The 23,945-nt window shown below is 45.2% G+C and overlaps 1 protein-coding gene across 7 annotated transcripts in view; it reads left to right on the top strand.

Annotated features, from left to right (window-relative positions):
* The window catches only part of CELF2 (CUGBP Elav-like family member 2), a 525,035-nt gene that overhangs the window by 452,880 nt on the left and 48,210 nt on the right, over positions 1-23,945 (top strand). For 6 of the 7 annotated variants that reach the window (XM_036842569.1, XM_036842572.1, XM_036842570.1 and 3 more), the window contains 3 exons: positions 5,967-6,046; positions 10,120-10,278; positions 14,494-14,557. In XM_036842569.1, the coding sequence (XP_036698464.1) occupies positions 5,967-6,046; positions 10,120-10,278; positions 14,494-14,557 (303 nt within the window). The remainder of the gene's footprint in view (positions 1-5,966; positions 6,047-10,119; positions 10,279-14,493; positions 14,558-23,945) is intronic. The other variant, XM_036842575.1, reaches the window with a different exon arrangement.

Raw genomic sequence — 23,945 nt, 5'->3', positions numbered from 1 at the left:
TGGCAAAAAAGATAATACTCATTTATTCTCATTTGTTCTGAAATATAAAGACAGTGTTGCATTTTTCAATTAGCAGGACCCAGGGACTCCTGGATACTGGGGACTGCTCCTAAATCAGTGATTTGTTGAAAGAACAGTTCTCTTTCATGCTACTCTTTTGCTTTCATTAAAGAATTGCAGTTTTCAATCAAATATTAATAAGTGCAGCGCTGCAGATCAGGGGCGCTCAGCATTTCTGGTCTCCATGCCTGTTGCTGGCTCAGCTGTTTACAAAATAAATAAAAATGAAGTGAAATGAAAGCTTGGCTGCTCTGAAAAGTACCTTGTAATACTAAACCAGGGTATAAATTAGTCAGTAGGAAAGGATTTAAATCGAACCATTTGATTATGATGAGGGAGAGGTGCCCTTGAGTGGTTCACTTTTCTTGTTTTTGCTTTTGCCCAGTTCAGCTACAAGAAGGAAGACAGAGGAGGCAGTTAGTAGCCCTGGGTCCCCAACAGGCGTCTCGTGTAGTTCATTCTCTGCCACATCAGTAGTTGACATTCCTACCTGGCAGGTGTTAAGCTGAGGTTCCTCCAGGCTGTTGATTCAGTACCCCTGCCCCAAATCAGAGTAGTGGGCTGCCATCACCCACATCTTTGTACCTATTTAGCCCTGCTGTACTTTCAGTTAGAATCACTGTCTTTTAAAAAAAAAAAAAAAAAATCATGATCTACACATTGGCAAGAAAGACTATTTTAAAAGTCCCATAGTTATTCACCAGCACCCAGATCTGTGCCATGTTTTAAGATGGGACCTCTCTGCCCCATCCTGCTGGGAAATTGTCATGCCTATACATGGACAGCACCTGCCAAGCCTGTTGAAACCACTCAACAAACATTAGGACTCTGCCTCGCTTTACGCTGTATGCCCACATCTAAACGTGCATTTTTTCCCCTTTGGGGGCGGTAACCCATTCTGCCGTTTTTTTCTGATTTGGAAAGCCTGGTTTGAGATGCTTTCAAGCCCCTCATGATACTCAGATCCTTCTGCAGTGGCATATCCACCTCTCAGGCCCGCTGTGTGAGCCTTCATTGAGAAAGCAAGCAGGGTAGCACAAGCCCACACATGGCAAGTGAAATGAGATGTTTGCTCTCAGAATCAAAGCTTGAGGCTTCTGAGCCAACATATTTACTGGACAGTGTCACCTTAGCATGTTGATTTCCTAAAATACACATGTTCTCACTTACCCACAGTCCCACAGTCAGATTGGACTATTTGGGCACAATCTGCCAGGTTTGCTGCAGCATAGCAACTGAATATCTGTAACTCAGAGACAATGAAGGGGTTGATTTCATTTTTCTTTCCCATAAACTGCAGTCAAATCTTCACTGCCATTTAAGGTAACTTTCTGCTGGTTTAAGAATATTCCAGCTGTGTTTATGGTGTTCCAGCATTCTCCTGCCAAAACCTTTGACAAATGAATTGGCGGTATCTTCAGGGATGTTAGCGACCACAGACTGGATTTAGCCATTAAATCCTCATTTGTTTTCGTTATATCTGATCGGGATATTGGGAGAGGGCTTCTGACTTTTAAAACGTACATGGAGAGGACTCAGTTTTGAGTGACATTTTAGTCTTGCCCACGTGGTACCCAAATGTTCAGATATGTGGAAACCTTTATCAGATGCCCCCTGGGTTATTAAATGCATCTTGTCATGCTGCTCTGGGTACAGTCTTCCAACCTCATCTCAAGGATGAGATTTTTGCCAACTATTAAGTCCTAGTCTGCACTCAGCCTCAGGTGCCATGAATGAAAGATCTCTCCATGCCAATTTTAAATAAACTAACCCAGCGTTGGGAATTGCACATTAGAGTATTATTTTTGATGCTCCAATGTTATACTCATAGCATATGTTTAAACCCTGCCATTGCTCAAAAGATACTGAGAGGGAAAATTGGCTGCATTAAGATCTTTCTACAGCTGAAGAGGAATTTATAAACAAGTTTTCCATAGGCTGAAATCTTCTCAGCCACACAAGTTATTTTAAATTATGCTTCCTTCAGTTGAAATATAGCAGCTGTTGCTCCTCTTTCAAAGAAGAAGCAGAAAAGCAAGAGACCCTGGCATCATTGTATGTGCTTTTAAAAGTGCCTCTACTTTTTTCATTACTTTCTCTCTCTCTCTCTCTCTCTCTCTCCCCTTCTTTTTGATGCAGAGCAAGAATTCATCTAGTTCTCTCAAAATTCTCATGTAGCCTAGAGAAAAGGTAGAACACCTGAGTTAAGATATCCTTTCAACTGAAATGACAAGTGTAATAGCTGGGTTCCAAAATCTGCTCTGTGACAGGGCTCTGTGCTTTCCTTAGATCCTGTCTGTAGGAGGAAATGACTTTGAGAAACCTTTCCCCAGTCAATCATTTATCTATTTTAGCAGCAAGAAGACAACCTCACCGAAATAGAAGGAATTCAGCTCCTTTCATTTCTATGAGCAATCTCTGACGCTCTGAAAGTGGAGACAATAAATAGTGGCAAGCTAAATTACAGGTTGGACACATTTACAGAGGGAATTTTTACCTTTTTTTTTTTTTTTTTTTTTGCTGTTATGTATTTGGAAGCTTTGAGACAGTAATATATGGGCTATCTTACCCCACCCCCAAAAAATAGCTTTATTGTCTTGGTACCTATATTTTTTTTTCTCCCAATCTAAGTTCTCCAGCATTTTGGTCGGTCACCAGCATGCGCAACAGTCTAGAACAGTTGAGGGCTAACCCTATAAGATCGGAGCAGTTGTCCGTCAAGACCCTGTAGACTCTGCTGTACCCAGAAGCTCATCTTTAGAGAGAGAAGAGGACAACTGACCTAAGTCATTTCTGTCCAGCGGGAAGTCATCTGGTTGGTTTGTAGAAGAAGCCAGCAGCCCATTTTGACTGTAGGAGCTTGTGTGACCCTACGTTAGTGAAAAGCGCAGATTTGAGGGCCCACCCCGAAGCCAGTGTTTTCAGTGGTGCTGAAAAGAAAATGAAAATATAGCCAGGACCTCCTGTTTTAGAGATGTTACGAAGGTTAACTGACTACCAACCCGTGGAACATTTGGTTCTGAAGTTGCTTAGCTTCATCCAGAGCGGCAGAGAGAGTGAATCTTTCAGCATGTGCTCCCACTTTATAAATGACAGTAATTTTCTCCCTTAAGTAATTGAACACAGCACCCAGTAGGGAACTTGACAGAGTCCCTAGGAGGCAAGTTCTTTCTTACTGCACCACTGCCGGTAGAATAAAAAAGTTAAAGGAGTCATCAGATTTGTCAGATCATTTTTTGGATGGGATGAGGATTGTATAATTAAAAGCATCAGTCAACCTTTTAATTGCAGGTTTCATAGAGGAAGGGGCAATGGTTCCAGTTTATAGAGAGATCATTTCATTGTTCTCTTGCTCAGACTTTTCTTTTGAGACCTGTTAATTGCTCGATCTTTCTCCCGAAGTTACTTACAAAAGCTCTGCCTGCTCTGAAATTGTGGTAAATGCATAAGCTCTGCCTTATTGATTTTTGTTGACATTTTACATTTTTTTATGCATTCTTAACCTCCGTTTAGAAGCTGTTGGTTTGGCACATGCTCCCAGATAATAAGAGCAAGCAAAGTGAATGAAACAGGCTTCTTGACTCTTAAAAAAAAGTAGAGTTAGTCTGGGCTTCCTGTGGCCTCAAATATGCCTCCATTAGATGATTTGCTTGTGCCTCTACTATAGCCTCCAGACAGGAAATGAAGGGACTTCCCCGGCGGTCCAGTGGTTAGGATTCTGCACTTTCACTGCCAAGGGCACAGGTTTGATCCCTGGTCTGGGAACTAAGATCCCGCAAGCCACGCAGCACCAAATTTTTTTTTTTTTTTAATTTTTAAAATAAAATGAAAAAGAAAAATCTCTTAGCGTTATTTCCTCTGTTAATAGTACCAGTGATCATCACAATCTTCATGAGATACTACTTTGAAACAGATGGTAAATTTGGGACTCTGTCATTTTAGAGCTGAGTCTATTTCAGTACGGAGCCAGCAGAGGTCCTGTTGTAGGTCTCACACTGTCTCACGCACATCATCTAGATGCCTTAGAGAAGGCTGCCCAGCTGCTTCTGTTGATGACAAAAGCCACAGCCACTGTAGGTACAGGCAGCATGTTGAAACAGTCAGCTTCACCAGCTGCTGTAACATCAGAAAAACCATAGGAAATAGCTTGGCATTCTTAGTGAGCTAGACGTCGGGCTTCAGTGAGGACAACTTAGCGGAGGTGAATGAGATGAACCTCCCATGTACAGAGAGTTTTTGTGTATTAAAAATTACAGCATGATGCAAAAAAAAAATGCATTGACTTATTTTCATGACTGGTTGTTGGTGTGCTTTGGGGGTAGTGGGCAGGCATTGCTTTCTCTTACTGCTGTTTGACTGAAAGGTGCTAATACAGTATTGACTTGATAATCTCACCAGGTACCCATGCAGAGCAAACAAAGAAAATGTATTTAATGGCTCCCACAGTGACTCCCATACACCAAGCCATCCGCTGGTTGTTTGGATGTAGAATGTTCTGTTTGGCTTCCCGGCCACAGAGGCAACCATCTCACGTGATTGGTGCCAGAATTCCACTTTTGTGCACTCGCTCTGAGATGACAAGCTTCAGCCCCTCAGTGTTTAGATCTGCTTCATTTGGAAATCTTTTAAGTAGTAATAATAATAATGTTTTCAGGCAATTGAGTGGAACACTAAATTATTCTCTGATACCTAAGTTCAAACTGTGCAAGGCTAAAGAAGCTGAAAATCAATGCACTTTTAAAGTCATTAGAGATCATAAGTGAAATAGTCAGCGTTGCTTTAGCTAAGCTTTTAGTGTGCCGTGGTATTATTATAAAATCAGCCTGAATCTGCATTAATTTCACAGTCTTTTTCTCTGAGAAGCCCAAGGGTGCATGATGAATAAAATGTAAATTTCAGAAGGCAGTGCTTTTCTTAGTGGAAAGGGCAGTGAGCCATGTAGCTGGAACAGTGACCTGCGTGGTAGCGAGCACTGCGGCAGGAAGCAGGAGCAAGCACTGTAGATTCCAGTTATTTTACAGCTGGGGAAACAAAATAGCCATGGAGAGTTCTGTGGGTCTCAGGGGAGACATTCAGAGAAATATACATTGTCTTGTGTATGTTACACTTGAGGTGGAATCTCTGATAAGAATCCACAAGTCACAGCTTAAAGTCTTGAAGGTTTGGTACAAATAAGAAATCCAATGCAAATGTTTAAATTTTACTTCATATATACGGTTGAATATTCCCAGAGTTAACAGAGCATTTGTTTTTGTTCATCATTAACAGTTACCAAGTAGTCTGTACAGGATTTGGGTATATTTGTTTGCATTTGAATAGCATGAGTGTATATTTATACATACATCTATTTTTTTTAACTACCCAGAAGAGATGAGGTATATTTATTTGCTGACATTTCGAGCTGTTGGAATCTAGTTGCTAATTTGCCCTGGGTGTGAGGATTTTACTATTTGCTGCTTAAAAATCAAGCCTCATGTTTGAAATACAGAGAGCCGGAATGGGTAGATGCCCTAAGTCAAGACAGTCAGACAAGGAGAAAATGTAAAATCGCAACTTTTTATTTTAGAAAATGCAAACTAGGTCTTGCTCATTTCAACGCCCCCCCCCCCCACCATGGCTTAAAAAAAGGAAGTACCCAGCCTCCTTCCCCTGGACTCCATTTAAAAAATAAATAAACTAATCCATCAGTAAATCTTTCTGCTGTGGTCAGATTAGCAAGTCAGCACTGTAAGTTAAAAAGCAACACGAGGTAAAAACCACAGAGAGAAGTTGTTGATTTCATGTACTACTGAGAACAGTGTCGTCCTGTGGCAGTTCTCGTAGACTGTGTTGGTTTAACAAGCGTCCAAACCTTTTGTCTTGTTGTTTTTTGTCTTTCCTGCTCCCTGTCCCCTTGTTTCCCACAGGCTGTGCGTTTGTCACATTTTCTACAAGGGCAATGGCACAGAATGCAATCAAAGCCATGCATCAGTCTCAGACCATGGAGGTACTGTATCATCTGCCCTTTCTTTGTTTTCTTTGTGCAAATGGTGGGGAATGGAAAGCAATTCTCTCCTGTGTGGATTGTTCACATGACAATCACAGATGTAAACTTTCACCATCTCTCTCTCTTCATTCATTCATATTCCTTCTTCCTTAATCTCTCTCCTTCTCCCTCTCTCTCTCTCCCTCTGAATTTCTCCCCTGATGACTGGAAATGCACTTAGTAAAACCTTCCACTTGCTCTGTATTCCTTTTTGAGCCTTTTATTGCAGTGGCCCAGGTCCTGCCGTGTAAAGTTCATGATGCAATTTAAACCGAGCATCCTTCTGTACCTCAAGGATCAAGTACGTTCCCCAGCCCCAGGGGTGGGATGGGTAGAACATTAACAGACCCCTTTCCAAATTGCAGCTGGCCCTGTGCTAAATCACAGGGTTCTTTCATTTCTTTTTTATTTTCTTCTTAATGCGGGGTCAAGTTATCTTTAATCGAGACAAACAGAATTGTTTTTGCGTCAAGAATGTTGGAGAAAGTTAAGACTTCTCCCACCTCATTGAACCAGTGCAAATGTTCATGTATGAGAGTCCCCCGAAAAATTAGATTTTCCCGCTTACTAAAAAATGAACAATAACCAAGAAATTCAAAGGCTCAAATGTGATCTCCTAATGAGAGATAGTGGCTTTCGGGGAAGAGAAATAGGCTGGCGTGGGTCCACAAATGTAGACAATGGCTCTGTACTTTGAGTCTGTGATTCGGGTCATGGCCTTTCAGAATTTTGCACAAAAACATTCCAAGAGTGATATGCTGTTACTTATTCTGTATTGTCTGATAGAATCCTTTGGGAGTGCATGTTCTGCTGTATTATGTAAACTGTATCTTTGTGTATGGGTGATCTTTTCTGGAGGTGGCTTTGTAGTGTTACCTGAAGTTACGTTTTTCATCTTTTGAAAAAAAAAATTGTTTTCAGTTTTATTTAATGTGCCAAAAAGTTCTTTATTGATCATTTGAGCTTCTTTTTTGCCTCCACTTTTGGGGGGTTTTAATTTTTTTTTTTTGTTCATTTGTTTGTTTTTTGCAATGCTGCGTCTCCCGAAGCATGCCGGGAGCTTAGTGATCTTTATGGGTCTTGTTTTGTGGGCAACCTTTTTCTAGGGAGCCAAAGGGTGGGTGGAAGCGGGGGGTAAAGAGTGTGCATGGCATTGTCATTAAGTGTTTACTGTACTTTTCTGAGTTTTTATATCAGCATTGCAAAGCCTATTGTCTTTTTCGAACTTCCTTTTGACTTTAATATTCCTAACATATCTTATATAATCACTGTGTTTTCCTTTCAGTGCAATGCATTTTTAAGACACTCACACCCCCCTACGTGAAGGCAAGCTCAGGTGAAAATCGGCCACAATAAGAGAGAATTAGCAGGATTTGAGATGTCTAGGAATCCAATCTTGAACAACATGCAGTTACACACGTGATCATGTTTTTGTCCCCTCCCCCTACCCTTTCCCTTACCTTGGGGGGCTCCATTATCGGGGATCAGCCTGGTTTCCAGCTACCTATCAGTCTGGAGATGAAATGAAAGTACTGTTAAGAAAAAGGAAGTCTTGACCTGTATTTATTATCTTCCATATATATATGTGTTTCATTCTGAAAGATTTTTATTTCCTGTAATTGAGTGATTTGTACCTAAATTGGTCTCACCTTAGATGATTTTGTAACCTCAATTCTTTCAGCTCTGTTGGAAACATTGCCACCCCAGTTCCTTCACCCAGGGCCCCCTGCCCGAGTGGGAGGTCTGTGCTCTCCTGGGTCCCTACGGAAGGAGAGCACGAGAAAATACAGCAGAACTGGGTATGAACCCGAACCGAGAAAATAACAGGCTCTCAGAGTGAAAAGAATTTGCTGTAGAGAATGGGGCTTATTTATTCTTCAGAAATCCTTGATCCTTTGTTAATACTGCTATTATCAGAAAACAGATTTGATGCACTTGTTTTTAAATCTGGACTTCCATGCTTAATCAGAGGAGCCCTCAGACACTTAAATTTCTTGTTTAATTCAAAAATATTGACATTTAAACAGAAGATTATATATTATGCAGTCTCATTATACTTGTACCACTGCAGTTTGTTTTCTTTTTTTGAATTAATTACATTATTTTCAGGACTCTGGCTTACATCTTCCACCAAGATGTATGATCTAAGAGATGTGAATTCAAAATGATGTCACTGTTAAAGTTTAAAAGAACATGTTATTTTAAAAATCATTAATCTTTATATGGTACCTTGATTTTCCCGCTTTCCTCCAATCTCTCCCCACCCTGTTTTCCCCTTTCATGGTTTATACAACTCATTTTTGAACTATAATCATTGGCCTGATTTTCTGCTTTTATATCATTTTTTGGTATTTAAGGAAGAAAAAAGCCAACCATAAATGAACTGTTAGGAGGAGATGCTATAATTTGTTATGGGACAAATTTGATACAATAACAACCCTTTCCATGCAAAACCCTTGCTCTCTGTAATTTCCATCTTCAGAGTGGTTTTGCTGTCTTTAAAGTGATGAAAGCGCTGAAATACGGAGCAGATGAAGAACAATGAAGTATAGATTTTTTAAATGGTGGAAATATTGCTTTTATCCAGTTTACTGACTCTTAACGTCTGTGCCGTGACTGTGACTCCCAGAGCTGAAGACCAGTCCGCTGGAGGTTCAACACCAGTCACCTCACTTTTCTCGCATGTTGGGGGGTAACAGCAGGCATGATAGCTTCACGTGTGCATCGTTCCATCCCCAGTAGCTACCCAACGCGATAAGAAAAAAATGCAACTTTGTTTTCTAGGAGAAAGAAAAATAACCCACAGGGAAGGGAAAAGCTCATTTAAATAGGAATATTAAATTTCTGGGAGGAGAAGAGAGAGGTCTGTTATCATGCTGAGTTTCAATAAAAAGTGGGGTTTTTTTAAATCACTTGGGTAGAATTAGCTTCTTTTTATCTCAGCAAAATTTCACAGCTTTAATTGTGATGTAATGTTTAGCAAGCTAAACAGAGAGGGAAGAGAGTTGGTTTCTGCTGAGTATTTGCCAAGTGGCGAATGTTGAAAAGGTGCTTTCGAAAGGAAGTCCTCCTGCCTGAGGTGTCAGGCCCTTACTTTCCCTAATGATTTTCTCCGTATCAGACATGAATTGGTCCTGTTATATAACCCTTGGCCATTTCTCACTCACTACCTCTGCTCCTGCCTTTTAAAGGAAATGAACACAGAAGCTCCTAGAACAGCGAGATTGATTAGGAAAAGAAGCTAAGTAGACATCTCCTCCTGCCATTTGAGATGTATCTCCTTGGTCTAGAATGCTCCTGATACTTTCTTTTTGATTTGTGGTAGCTCCTGGGATTACAGCTAGAGTAGATGTGATACAGAAGGAAGAGAACCCCTTCTGAAAACATGGGGACAGTGACATTGGTCCATGCCTGCGTCCCCTGAAAATCTCCTTCCTTCATCCATGTTCCTAAAATGAAACCCACTTCTCCCAATTATATTACTGGGTCTGTATGATTCCTACGGTTCCAAAGTTCAAAAATGCTTAACTGAACATTGGAAAGAGTGGGAAAAAAAGACATGAACGACAGGCATTTTCATTCCCATTACAGCATTTCGTTCCCCTCCTTTGTCCCCTGCTCACACGTGGAAACAGGCAGACACACCAGGACAAGTCCATCTTTCAGACAAGCGAACCGTGAAGCTTAATTAAAGAACAATGATCAGGTCTCTTGTCTCTGAGGAGGTCCTGGGATGGTCGAAGGAAGACCCATGAAGAGAGAAGGCGAGGCAGTGTAACAGTCAGAGCACGGGCACAAATGGCTTCATCGACCACCAGAGAGCCCCAAAGACACCAGTGACAGGATCTGGAATTTTCTGTTGGTGGTACTATTCAGAGAAGAAGAAGGACCATCAAACCATTTAAAAACGAGGCCAGACCATCCCCTGTGCTCCAGAATAGTTCAGAAAGCTAGGCCCCGAGCTGACTGAGTGTCCTGAGCGGAGTGGACCAGCCTGTAACCCCCTCTCCACTTTCCGCTGTGTCTGACCACAGGGCTGCTCTTCACCGATTGTGGTGAAGTTCGCCGATACTCAGAAGGACAAGGAGCAAAGGCGCCTCCAGCAGCAGCTGGCGCAGCAGATGCAGCAGCTCAACACTGCCACCTGGGGGAACCTGACGGGTCTGGGCGGCCTCACCCCGCAGTACCTGGCGGTAAGTTCTTGGGGGGGGGGGCGTGGGGGGGCATGTGGTCCCCCGGAGAGAGGCGCACACCCAGTGGAGCTCTTACAGGCTCCTTGGCCCCTAAGTGCACCCAAGGCTCATCTTCAGGACATTACGAATGCCAGGAAATTCCTGAAGTCAGCGTCGATGAAGAATATTTTTCCGGGTGAAGCTGATTAGCATAGGAACAGGACTCTTCATTCTAGCCGCATGGAGGCTGAGCAGGGTCCCACAGGGCTGAGTGTCTAACCTGTGTTTCAGCACAAACTCCAGCGTTGGCAGGGGTGCGGCATGCGTGATAGATGATGATTTAACGGCGCTGAGGCAGCCGTGGTTGGCACTCTCACCACCTCCCCGGTCGGTCCGTTCCACATCAGGACCTCAGATGGAACTTTCCTTCACTGGGTCCTCCCAGTGGAGCGATGTCAACTAAATTCAAATGTTTCTTTATCTATTTGAAACCCAAAACTCAGATCCTGTTTCAGGCCAAATAGACCCAATTCTTTAACCATCCCTTACATTTCATTGTTTCTAAACTTTCACTTCCTTGTTTTTTTCTGTTGTGCTGCCTGTTTTACTTTGCCAATGTCTTTATTAAAATGCCATAATCAGAATGTAAGACAATTCCTCCCAGGAAGATCCAAACAGCATGAGCAGTGACCCCCTGTTGTGGACTTTAAAATATCTTAATGTAGCTTGAGAGCAATGGAAGGCAGCTCGTACTCCTCTAAGGTTTGATTTATTTTTACTTGAACTACTGCTAAAGCATGCTACTCTACCCCACTTTTCTGCTTTGGAACCTAAATGCTGGACTACACATTTATTAATATAATTTCATAGTGTGCCTTTGGACCTTTTATTCTAGCCTGTGTGTGTGTGTGTGTCCATCCGTCCGTCCTAATTCTGTCCTGACATTTGAACTGTCCCTCTCAGGATTGTATGACCCATTCCGTACTTTGTAGCAGAACCAATACTGTTCTGTAAAACAGTCCTTCCTGTGATCTTGAAAGGTAAGATCACCGTGCTTCTACAAGTGAGGAAAGGGAGAGACTTAAGGGAGAAAGGGGTGGGGGGAGGGGGGATAAAGTGGGAGATTGGTATTGACATATACACACTACTATATATAAAACAGATCACTAATAAGGACCTACTGTATAGCACAGGGAACTCTACTCGATACTCTGTAATGGCCTATATGGGGAAAATACCTAAAAAAGAGTGGATATATGTATATGTATAACTGAATCACTTTGCCGTACACCTGAAACGAACACAAATTGTAAATCAGCTATACTCCAATAAAAATTAAAAAAAAAAAAAAAGAGGTTATGTAACTTTCCCCAAGGTCATGGCACTGGTGGTCAAGCAGGGTTTCAGCCCTCCATGGGTTCCCTCCATCCGGCGGGGCTGCTTCTCCAAGGACAGATGTGACTCACATTCCTCTTTTATCCACCCCACCCCAGTGCCTATTGGTGTCTGCCATGTAATTTTTACTCAAGACATGTCTGGATGTCTTGCTGGAGAAGCGTGCCTCTCCTGTCTTCCCCTGAGTTATTAATAAAAGCAGTGACCAAGTTTGCTGTCACCTTCTAGCCATTTCTCCATCTTATCCACAAAGAGATAAGAGATGAGAGATTTCATCACATGTCTTGCTGAAATCTGTATGTGCTCTGCCATATCTTTTTCTTGGTCTGTCGGTCTAGAAACTTTATGAGAAAAAAAAAAAATGAGTCTAGCTGAACAATCATTTGTTTTTCACAAACGTGTGTTTTTCAGTTGTTCACAGATCATCGGTTTAAGTGCAAGAATTTCTATCAGAGATCGATGTCAAGCTCACCTTTTCGTAGTTTCTAAGAATCCAGCTTCCTGCTCCACCATGTCTGAAAACCAAGACACATGTGCCTAACCCTGGTCTTCTGGACCATCTCCCATGCCCCAAGGCTCACAGAAATCTCTGGCACATGTTTCTGTGATCACATCTGAAAATTATTTCTGAATCCTGAAAGAGAATTCATCCCCACCTCATTTATAAGAACATGTTCTTACATGCTCTGAACTATGTTTTCCCCTACCGAGGGCTTCCATTCTTTCTCTGCCAAGTTTGCTCTACCCCTTTCGATCGGAAGCCCATTTCTCTGAAAAGACCCTTGGCCTTTAAGGCATCCCCTGCCTCTGTGTTGAGGGTAGATCTGACTGTGGCTCACCAAAGAGTGGTTGTCAGTGGGAAGAATCCACAGAAGTAGTTTAATGACACTCCAGGTATTGCCACTTATAAAGACTATTAATTCCTCAAAGTATCTCCAAAGCTAATTTAACTTGATTAAACTTTAATTTTTTTTAATAATATAGGAGAGAGTAAGGGCTTGCAACCACAAGAGAATGGGAAACCCCAGAAATCAAACCAAGATAAGGGATTTCTCTCTGTCAGAACGGATAATTCCTAGCTTCTTCCTCTTCCTCATTCTGTGTGTCTGTGTGTTATGTGTGTGTCTGTGTGTAATATCTAGGTAGTATACTACCCTGAGTCGAGAAGGATGAATGAAAGTTGCAGACATATGTCTGGGAACTGTTCATGTTTGTTTTTGTCTTTTTTTAAAATTTTATTTCTTTTTTGGTTGCATTGGGTCCTTGTTGCTGCGTGCGGGTTTTCTCTAGTTGCAGCGAGCGGGGGCTACTCTTCGTTGCGGTGCGCGGGCTTCTCATTTGCGGTGGCTTCTCGTTGTGGAGCACAGGCTCTAGGTGCGTGGGTTTCAGTAGTTGCAGCACATGGGCTTCAGCAGTTGTGGCACGTGGGCTCAGTAGTTGTGGCCACGGGCTTAGTTGCTCCGCAGCATGTGGGATCTTCCTGGACCAGGGATCAAACCTGTGCCCCCTGCATTGGCAGGCGGATTCTTAACCATTGTGCCACCAGGGAAGGCCCACAGCTGTTCATGTTAATCCCCATAGGGATTACATTAATCATTGTAACTAAGACTTAAGTTGAGTCAGCCACTGATATTCCACTCTACTTGGTGCTTTTAAGTCAATTGCTAGATGCCCATTTCTGAGTCACATCCAGTTGTAGAGTTTCCTTCTTCTTAAGCTGAGGAGACCTACCATTACCTGGAAGAGTGGCAGTGCTCTCCGTTAGGTTTTGCAGCACTCCAAACAAATTCTGAGAGCTTATTTTTTAAATAGTGAATTCATCTGGTTCCTCCTAAGCTCATAGTACCATAGCAGTTTTTTAATAATAAATTTGGTGAATCTATGCTTTTAGCATCCATGGACTTTTGAGTATAGGAGATAACTCCACACTTGCCCCCAGGTACAAACTGCAGCTGTATTGATCAACCAAAAGGAGAGTATCAATAAGCCTAGTCAGACACTTAGTATAGTGTCTAAGTTAACCTATAATTCAATTGATGTGGACGAATAAAGGAGCTCTTTCGAACAGTAACCACATGCCTTTACCTTGTGGTACCCACCGTTTCTATATGGGGGATTAAATGTATTTTTGGAAGCTCTAGGGACAAAATACAGAGACCTTTTCACAGCTGTCTTCATTTCTTTTTTAAAAGATGCTGATATATTTACAATGCATAGCATCAACATACGTAGCACCAGATACTTCTGAGTTTTGACAAGTAGTATGTTGCTCTCTGCCAACGAAGACCATCTTAAAAGGGGTGACATTGTCTTGGTCATGAAGTCATGACAGTGACTATGGCTGCAGATACATACACTTACGTCTGTAGGTATTACAGTGATCTCTCTGTTAGCCCAAGAGTCAGTGAATCTATACCTCTCTAATGAAGGTTCTAGGACACTGAGCTGTGAAGGAAAGCGGAGGAGACCTAGGGATGGACCACGATTGACAGAGATGAGTTACGGGAGCTACTAGGCTCCAGAGAGATAGCATTAGTCACGCCATGTTGGTTCCCATAGATTTAACACCTGGTTGTTAAAAAGAGTAAATTGATGAATTGTTTTAAGGCAGCTACGTTACTGAGTTTCCCCAGTGTCTGTGTTTCTTAATAGAGATTAGACATTAATATGGATTTATAGCCCCAACTCTCGGAACCTTCAGCCCATTAACAGGCAGCAGCAACCAACTATGTAAATGTAAAGGGAACTGGACGTGCCCTCAGTGGACTTGGGAAGTTCCCTTGACAGTACATTTCCAAGCTCCACTTCATTTTGACGGTACCTTTCTCTTTTCTTTTGCAGCTTCTGCAGCAAGCCACCTCCTCCAGCAACCTGGGTGCATTCAGTGGCATTCAGCAAATGGCTGGTAAGTCATGAAGCGAGCCTTGCCTTTTGACTGTGCTGTTGTCTGAATTTGGGATGGGTTCAGAAGCTGGGGAAAAGAAGAACAAAGAGTAACTACCCGTCCTAGTTGCTTTCTGGCTTAGGTGTTAAAATTAGAGTCAGCTGCTCAGAAGTTGATCTTCTAACTCTGGCATCTCCAACAGTTATAAAATGAGAAAATTTGGGGGGCTGAGAATTCCTGCACAGTACCCTCCAGAGTTGTGTTTATTTTTTTTAAAAAATGGGTTTGCTTCCTGGGGGATTTCCAACAAGATTCCTATATCCAGGGCAGCCACCATGATTGACATCCCGCTAAAATTTTAATAATAGGCAGTCAATAAAAATGTTTTGACCTTCATAATGAAAGCCAGGCTTGCAGGCCTATCTCTGATACCGTTTGCAGTCCCTTGATAAACACAGACAATTAACAGCGTGCCTTTTTTTTTTTTTTTTTTTTTTTAACTTTAGAACCCCAGTAGACAGAATTGTGCATCCGAATCTTTTATGGGGAAGTAGAATCTTTGTTCTTGAGCAAAATCAAAGTGGGACTGGATTTGAAAGCCGGCTCATGAAGGATTTCTTTTTATTATGAGCTGTGTCAGTAGTAACTGAGGGGCAGTGATTAGTGAAAGGTCAGTCCTGCTGTGTCACCTTCCAGGCTCATATCCTAACCCACACCACGGGGCCAGGGAAGGCAGCCCGCACGATGAATCAGAACACAGGTGCCAGGAACCTGCCGCGAGGAGCAGTGAGGAAGCTTCTTCCTTGCTTGATTCCGAAAAGATAGGGGAGCGCAGGCAAGGAGAACAGATTTTTGGCGTATTAGAATCGAGCACAGTTTGTTTTCATCAAGGACACCCTGAGTCAATGAAATGGACCCAGGATGTGCAGAATAAAAGCCTGATTTCCTAATCTGTCACTATGAAAACTCCATTTTTCTCTTTTTTTTTTTTTCCCCCTCCCACATGCATATCCTTGTGGGGTTTTTTTTCCTTGTTTCACTTTGAATGGATCTGGAGACACTTGGAATGAGCACACGTAGATTTCTGCTCCTGTATGTCCAGTTGTTGTCAGCCCAGCCTTTCGTGGTGGCCTCCAGGGTTAATGGTAACTTGTCTGATGGGACATACTCGCCTACAGTAAAAACAGTGCTCAGTTACCCGTGGGGCTTTAAATCTGCTGGTACCCCCAGCTTGTTCTGTTGTAATAACACTTTTGGATTATTAGGGGGAAAAAAATACGTGTTAAAATAATAAGTAGTGAAATCATTCAGCAGAATGTTGACGACTACCTTTGGGGAAGCTGGCCTTGGGAGCTGAGCATCGCCTTGAACAGTTGATTTATTTTTAGTTCTGTGAAGGGGATTGGACAGACAGAACTAAAATATTCAGAGAGTTGTCTACGTTTTAAAAAGAGGAAACCTTCCAGATTGCAAGCTCTGAAAGAAATGCTGAGATTTGTTGCATTTTCCACCAATGCAAGATTTGTTTTTCTTCTAATCGAAGGGACCCACCCAGATCCAGAATTAGAGTCTTTCCTTAGAGGAAGCCTCAGGCTCTCCCGTTCCCACAGTTGAATTATGCAAAGAGGGTCACTGGGTCCTGAGGCTATTGCCAGGCATGTCTTCTCGGGTGGACGGAGCGCCTTGTCACTCTTCATTAGGCCACAGGCGCCCGTGGCTCGCCAGGTCAGGTCAGGATGGTAGCATCCGCATGCCGTGTGCTCGCTTAAAAACGGAGGGTATCTGGGAATCACCTTAGAAGGTGCGTGGGGCAGATGGCTAATTTAAAGGTGGTCTGTAAATGCGCTCGGCTTTCCAAAATACCCCATTCTCGAACCTTCGGCATTAAATTCAGCACCGAGGCTGCCCAGGCCGTGCATGCGAGGGCCGAGTGGCCCATTTTCCACTGTCACCTTGAGTAGTGAGGACCAAGGACATGGATGTCAGGGTTCTGCCTGCTTGGCCATTTCTATAACAAGTACCCTTCATTCCTGTGGAAAATCAGGTCTCATCATCCCAACTGATGGAAGCATCGTGGTTTGGGGTATTTTTTTCAACCAAGTGCTCTTGGCCCCCTGCTCTGTCATCTTCTCCCAAGAGTACGGCTTAACTTTTGTCACCGCCAGCCACCTAAACCAGTCTCAGAAAGTGGGTGGATCATAGAGGCCCCTTCTTGGAGGACGTTTCCCCAGCGCACCGACGTGTGGGAGGGGGGGGCCCCTCTTCCACGTTCCCCTAAAAACCCTCTCTTCCTTCCCCTCCTCCCTCACCTCTGAATCACTGATGCTCCAAGAAGGCGTGGCCTCAGCCCTCACTCCTCTCAGTGGCACTTGTGATTGTTTTTGCGTGGACGAGTAAGTAAATTTATAATTCGGCAGGTGCAAATTTATGTGTTGGATACAGTCGCAATGAAGCTTAAGTGAAATACCTGGTTTTTTAATTAAGAAATTTGACTTTAGCCCGACGTCTAAGCCACAGACCATTACATAACCTAACGACTGTATCTTCATGAATGAGTTGTCAAAGATTTGGGATCAGTGAGTTGGTACAGCGTCATACGTGTTACACAGCGCGTGGTATTGACATACACGGTGGAAGCAACATGAAGGAGCCCGAGAGGTGGTTCATCCCAAAGCACCCCTGGGCTTACGTTGCTTGTAACTTGAGTGAGGTTGTGGCAGAGTGAGAGTGGGCACCTCCGCAATTCAGATGCCGCGTTCATGTCCTCCAGGGCCGGAGAATAAACTCCACGTGGAAAACTCGAGTACTGCAGCTGAGAGCACCATCACCAAAGAGTGAAACATCATTTCGGAAAACAATAATACCGTGTTGTGAACAGCTCTCAGAACAGAATGGTCTGTCCTTCAGGAAATTGAGGTGTCTCCCTAGAGTCTAAAATGTCTCATTTGAATGAGTAAACATTTTCTGTTTGAGAAGAAAATAAAAGAAAGCTGGAAAAAAACAGAAAAACGAAAAAAAAAAAAATTAGACAAGTTCCTAAGTACTTACATCAATAAAATTGAATAAGACATCAACTATACTTCTTTTTTCAAAAAAAAATAAAAACTTACCATTTTCCTTTCAAATTGAAAATAACTTCAGACGTGTTTTACGATTTTATAAAAGGGAACCTTTACTAAATCTGAAATTTAAAAAGCAGAAAATAGATTAGGATAAAATTTTTATAAGCTGACTGCTTTTATGTGCATCCTTCAGTCGATTGATTTTACTTTCCCTCTCATAACTTCTGATAAAAATGTGTCCATTTCTCACTCAACTGTGGTATTTGTTCCATGAATTTCTGAAATCTCAGAAACGTGGGGTCTGTGTTCAGGCCAAGAGTCTGGATTTTTCCTGAAGAAGAAGGAATTAAGGGGAAAGTGGCTTTCCAGTTTTTCACTTCTTTATAACAACTATCATCTCAAAAAAGCATCGTGTTAGAAAAACAAGGGTAGTATTGCACAAGTTTGTTTTTCACAGAGCTTCTTGAAATAATCATGGGGTTTATCCTCACAGCACAGCCAAGGACAAAACTACTACTTGTTACTACGTAACAGTTGGGAACACTGAAGTACAAAAAGGTCAGATAAGTTCTGTGAGCCCAAGGACCAGGAAATGGTATTATATGGATTAGGATACAGAATTCCCAAATATCATAAAGCTTTATGAGATAGGGACCATTAGCATCCCATTTTACAGGTGGGGCAACTGAGGCAGAGAGAAGTTAATTAACAAACTTACCCAGAGTCACTAAGCTAATAAATGGCAGATCCACATTACAAACTGGCCTGATCCAAACCCCGAGCTCCCTTTGGCCCCCGAGATGGTCACACAGCGCTCCGCGTCTCCACAAATCCAGGTGTGTTCTGTCAACAGGAGCCTCGGTGACTGGTCTGCACAAACGGTTGAAGAGGCCAAACAACAAACAACTCTGAGCCATCGACAAACAATGCAGGAGAACCGCAAAACTGCTCAAAAAGCAGCACTTCAGAGTCAGCCACAGGAAGACCTCCTCCTTTCAGTCTGGACAACATTCCAAATTTATTAAGAGGGGATTGTTTTTTGTTAGGGGAAATATTTTTCAAGGGTGAGGGGTTGTTTGTAAGAGATTACAGAGATTAAGAAGCGATGGCCAAAGAAGAGGATCTTGTGATAAGGGAAAACTGCTTCCCTTGACTTACGATATTCAGGAAAGCTGGTAGTAATTCGCTTCCAGAATATCTGGCCTAAGTTTCCAAAGTCACAGTGAAATCGTAGAGGGCAAATATTTTCCCGAAACAACAACATAGCAACTACCATACCTGTTGGAGATCCCCTCCCAGCAAAGGCGGGCTTGGAATGTCTGTGACGAGCGGAGAAGAGGGAAGACTTCGGCAAAAACTGTGCATTGGAGGCTGAGACCCTCACGTCAGGGACACACTTGGGGGGTGTGCAAACTGGACCCACGAAGACCCTAAGTTCTTCCCACAGCCAAGCACCCTCCGTAACCCCCACTTCCTGCAAAAGTGCTAACAGGCCCTCTGAGAATGTTCCATTACCACCCATCTGTCACTTTTTAACAAACCTGATTGGCAAGCGCTTGTAACAACTGACATCTGTTCTCGCTTATTGAAATGCAGATTTATGGTAATTGCTCCGAACAATAAGACACAGAATTACCTAAGGTGAACATTAAATTAAATTTTCATGCTCTTCTCCTTATAAATAATTTTTTTTTAATCTTAAGTTTCAAGTAGGCATAATGTGCATCTGTTTGGTACATAATTTCTTCGTTTGGAGAAGGGTTTCCTTTTCCCGAGTAATGAGTGAAAAGTTGAAGCCCTGTATGCCCCCAATTTTTTTTTTTTTTTTTTTAGCTCTCTTGATCTCGGCACACTGTCGGATTTCCTAAAACTTATTTAAATGTTTTGCATTTCTCGTCACCCAGATTGTTACCCCTGGTTTGACGGGTGCCCATCCGAGCAGCGTGCTTTGTGAGGTTAAATGGGGGTGGTTTTTCTTCTCAGAGAAGAGCTATTTGCCAAAGCAGACCAGCATCACACACCCACACAACCCCCACGCCTCCCGTCCGGTGCCCTTTCAGGATCCTCGTGTGGGAGGAGCCGCGATGAGATGGGCTGGGGGGTGGAAAACCAGAGGCGCTGTGAAAGGAACTGAGGAGGAGGACAGGACAGGCTGTGCTCACAACAGAAACAGACGGAGAAACAACCAGAAATGTGAATTCAAAGTCAGCAGAAGCAGACGCCCCCTTTTAGACAGCCTGGGGGGCCCAGAATGGGCCGGGCCCTGGTGGGTAACTCTGCCCATCCAGGGACTGAGTCTGCAGCAGCTGGAGGTCTGGAGAGACGGTGCTGCTGGGAACCCGGAAAGTCTGGTGCAGATGAGGAGGTAGAGGATGAAGCTCGGGGTGTGTCCGCACAAAGCTTCCGAGCTGCTTTCGCAGCGTGGGACAGACGCCTTTCCCAGCAGCAGCGTGGCCCCCAAGCCCCTTCCCTAAACGGGAGGGGAGGGGAGGCGAGGGGACATCGGGGGCGGGAAGAGCCAAAACACCCGTCACCGAGGATGTGCGCTGCTGTCGGTGAAGAGTCCAGAGATTCTGCCCCGCGAAAGCTGCCCAAGCTCTCACGGAACCCCAGACGTACCCCGTGATGTGCCGACGTTAGCAGTGCTCAGAAGGTCCGGGGTGGTGCAGGGGTGTCCCCCCTGGGAGGGTTTCTTTCTTGGGGGATGGACTAGAGAATGGGCCTCGGGCCTCCACCTGGCCGGACAGAAGGACACCGTGCAGGGAACAGGTGCTTCTGGGGCCCCATGGCCCACGTCCAGGCGCAGCGAGGCCCGCGGGCGGTGGGCAGGAGCACCTGCCGAGCCCCACGTGTGTGCTGCCCCCAGTTTCCTAGCTCCAGCCTTGGCACGGGGCCTGCCCTGCTGCCAGCCACCAGCTCACATGTTCTTGCAGAATCTCTGGTTGGTCTTGTTTTCTTTCCTTGGCTTGACTGTGTATATACATCTTGGTCCTGAGGGGGAGAAAGAGCCATCTTCTTTCATCCTTTTTCTGCATTCTCTGCGCCATCACTCCCGAGCTCTGATCTCTTCTCGATTCCTCTTGTCGCCACCACCAACCCCAGGCCTCTCGTTCGATGGTTTTCTACCAGGACTCACATCCATCACTTTTAGGCTATCTAGAGGCATTGGAAGTCCTCCAGCTTCTTAAGACCTGCTACCAAAAAAGTGCATGCATCATACACATGCTTTTTCATAAAACTTCAGGGAGCTCAGAGACCCCCCCCCCCATATCTCATCAGGGGAGCTCCAGTGAGGAGCCCCTGAGTTAAGTGACAAGCAGGAGGGAAGCCGCCACGTGACCCGCTCAGGGTTCAGAAGAGGGTGCAGCCCACCGTTCCCCGAGGATGCGTGGGCTGAGGTCTGTAATGTCTGGATTCTGAGCATGGAGGGGAGAGGAAATGAGAGTAGGAAACTGAAGGGTTGATTGAGTTCGAGACAAGATCTAGTGCCTGGTTAGCTGGTTTCTTAGCTGCTGACGCAGATCACAGGTTCATTTCCAGGCCCTCTGGGGCTCAGGTGCCCGGAAGCCAAGCAGGGGCACCATTGTACACACGTCCTTGGACCCTGGGCTCCTGCTAACCAGGACCCACGCACGCGCATGCCGGGCGGCATCCCTCACCCACAGCTGTTCTCTGCTGAGATTCCATCAGGAGGAGCAGGGCCATGATGGGCAAGTGTTCGGAGCCAGTGGACATTTACATCTGATGTCCCGGCCCCTTTCCTGTGAAGCCCTGTGTTCGTCACCCCTTCCCTCCTCTCACTGCCTCCCCATCCCCCCCCCCCACTTCCCAGGTGGGAACCAGGAGGGACAGAGGCACAGGCGTGGGGAGGCTCGGGGGGCAGGGAGGGACCGAGAACCAGCCTCCTGTCCCCAGGGCTCTGACGCCCCACGTTCTCTGTGGCACGTAGGACAGCAAGAGTGCCAACATCACGTGGGTTTGTTACAGATACTAACTGAGCGTGATTAGTGTGTCCGGCACATGCTTTGTCTTTGGTACCATTATCCTCATTACTGGGGGGTAATACTGTTGTGATTATTATCCAGCTGATAGAGTCCGCTCTGCCCTGGGAGTTATTCTTTAGCTTCAAGTGTACGAAGCATTTACTCTCTTTACCCTCGAGGTCCGTTCAGTTTTACACCTACTTCACAGCCAAGAAATGCAAGAGGCAGACAGTTCATGTGCTCAAGGCCAGGGAGGCTGGCAGAGGGGAGGCCGAGCCCGATTGGAGCCCAGATGTCCTGGAGGCGGAGCCCGTGCTGCCTCCAGTGAACGGGGTCCTTGTCACTGTTGTCACCAGCAGGGAGAGCTGTGCCTTCCAGGCCCGAGGAACACAGGACAGGTTGAAGGGAGGGATGTCGGGGTCAGGGCTGGGAACAGGACTGCACCCAGAAAAGTGAGGAGGAGAGGAGGGGGGCCTCCCGGAGCCAGCAAGGAGGACCACGAAGGGACAGGCTAGGAGGACGGCCCGGCCTCCTCGGCTCCGCGCTGTCCAGCACTTCCCTGTCCTCTTCTCATCCCTGTCAAACCAAAGATGCCAGAGGGAGGGGATATGGGAACATATGTATATGTACAGCTGATTCACTTGGTTATAAAGCAGAAACTAACACACCACTGCACAGCAATTATACTCCAATAAAGATGCTAAAAAAAAACAAACAAACACCAAAGACGCATGAGAATGGGCTTCTGGATCCAGGCCTGTTTCCAGAAACGGACCGGATTCCCCCCAGGCCCTGGCTCCCCTCCGCGCTGATCTCCAGCGGCCTCCCCGGGGCGGGGAATGTCGTTTTCCCCACTCAATTCTGGGTGCGGGGCCCCGGGTCTGGCCTGGCGTGGCCACGTGGTAACTGTCGGCTGGCCGGGTGGCGCCTGCGGGCCCTCCTGCTGCTGCTTCTCTCCATCTAACACTCCCCCCCACTCCCGCGCCCCCCCATTCCTTCAGATGCTGGGGTCACCACGGCCTCTCCTTCCCAGCTTCATCTCTGCTTCCTTTGGTCTGTATTCTCCCCCTCAGTGCAGTGCGGTGGTTGGACAGAGTTGGCCCTGCCCAGTGTGGCGCCCCAGAGCCTGGCCTTGGCAGTGGAGGCGGGAGGGGCTGAGCAGGGCAGCCCCCCGGGTGAGGGGTGGAAGGGGACACACAGGGAGAGGACGGTGGGACAGAGAGCCCGAGCGTGGTCGGCGGGACTCCGGGACAGCGCTGAGTGTCGGTGGGTGAGATGAGGAAAGCTCACGGTCCTAATAAATATTTGTAGAATGGATTGATTAACGGTTGAGGGAAACAGTCAACATTTGAAGCTGTTGTAGATACTAAAGAACTAAGAACAGAGAAAAACCTCGTTTGGGTCTGTAGACAGCGCTCTTTATAGCAGCGCGGGAACATTTCATGCTGTTTGTTGCCCTGTTCATTCATCTTCCGTGATCCACCCATCACCTACTATGAGTGAATGTAGCCGTGTGTGTGTGTGTGTGAGTGAATGTAGCCGTGTGTGTGTGTGTGTGTGTGAGTGAATGTAGCCGTGTGTGTGTGCATGTGAGTGAATGTAGCCGTGTGTGTGTGTGTGTGAGTGAATGTAGCCGTGTGTGTGTGTGCATGTGAGTGAATGTAGCCGTGTGTGTGTGTGTGTGTGTGAATGAGTGAATGTAGCCGTGTGTGAGTGTGTATGTGAGTGAATGTAGCCGTGTGTGTGTGAGTGAATGTAGCCGTGTGTGTGTGTGAGTGAATGTAGCCGTGTGTGTGCGTGTGAGTGTAGCCATGTGTGTGTGTGTGAGTGAATGTAGCCGTGTGTGTGTGTGTGTGAATGTAGCCGTGTGTGTGTGTGTGTGAGTGAATGTAGCCGTGTGTGAGTGTAGCCGTGTGTGTGTGTGAGTGAATGTAGCCGTGTGTGTATGTGTGTGTGTGTGAGTGAATGTAGCCACGTGTGTGTGTGCATGTGAGTGAATGTAGCCGTGTGTGTGTGTGTGTGAGTGAATGTAGCCGTGTGTGAGTGTGTATGTGAGTGAATGTAGCCGTGTGTGAGTGTGTATGTGAGTGAATGTAGCCGTGTGTGTGAGTGCATGTAGCCGTGTGTGTATGTGCATGTGAGTGAATGTAGCCGTGTGTGTGTGTGTGTGTGTGTGCGCGTGTGTGTGTGTCTGGACTTGAAAGCGAATAAGGCATCTTGGTCCTCAGGGAACTTATTAGCATCTAGTTGTGAAGGTCAGCAATCCGTACAAACGATGTGAAAGCAAGAGGGGGTGACCGCAGCAAGGGTTCGGAACAGCGACGGGGGAGTTCACAGATGACACGCAGGAAGTGCGCGTGAGAC

This window comes from Balaenoptera musculus, chromosome 2 (assembly GCF_009873245.2).
Source record: "Balaenoptera musculus isolate JJ_BM4_2016_0621 chromosome 2, mBalMus1.pri.v3, whole genome shotgun sequence".
In the NCBI taxonomy this organism is placed as follows: Eukaryota; Metazoa; Chordata; class Mammalia; order Artiodactyla; family Balaenopteridae; genus Balaenoptera; species Balaenoptera musculus.
Note: the sequence above shows the minus strand (reverse complement) of the source record. Positions and strands in the feature narration are given on the sequence as shown.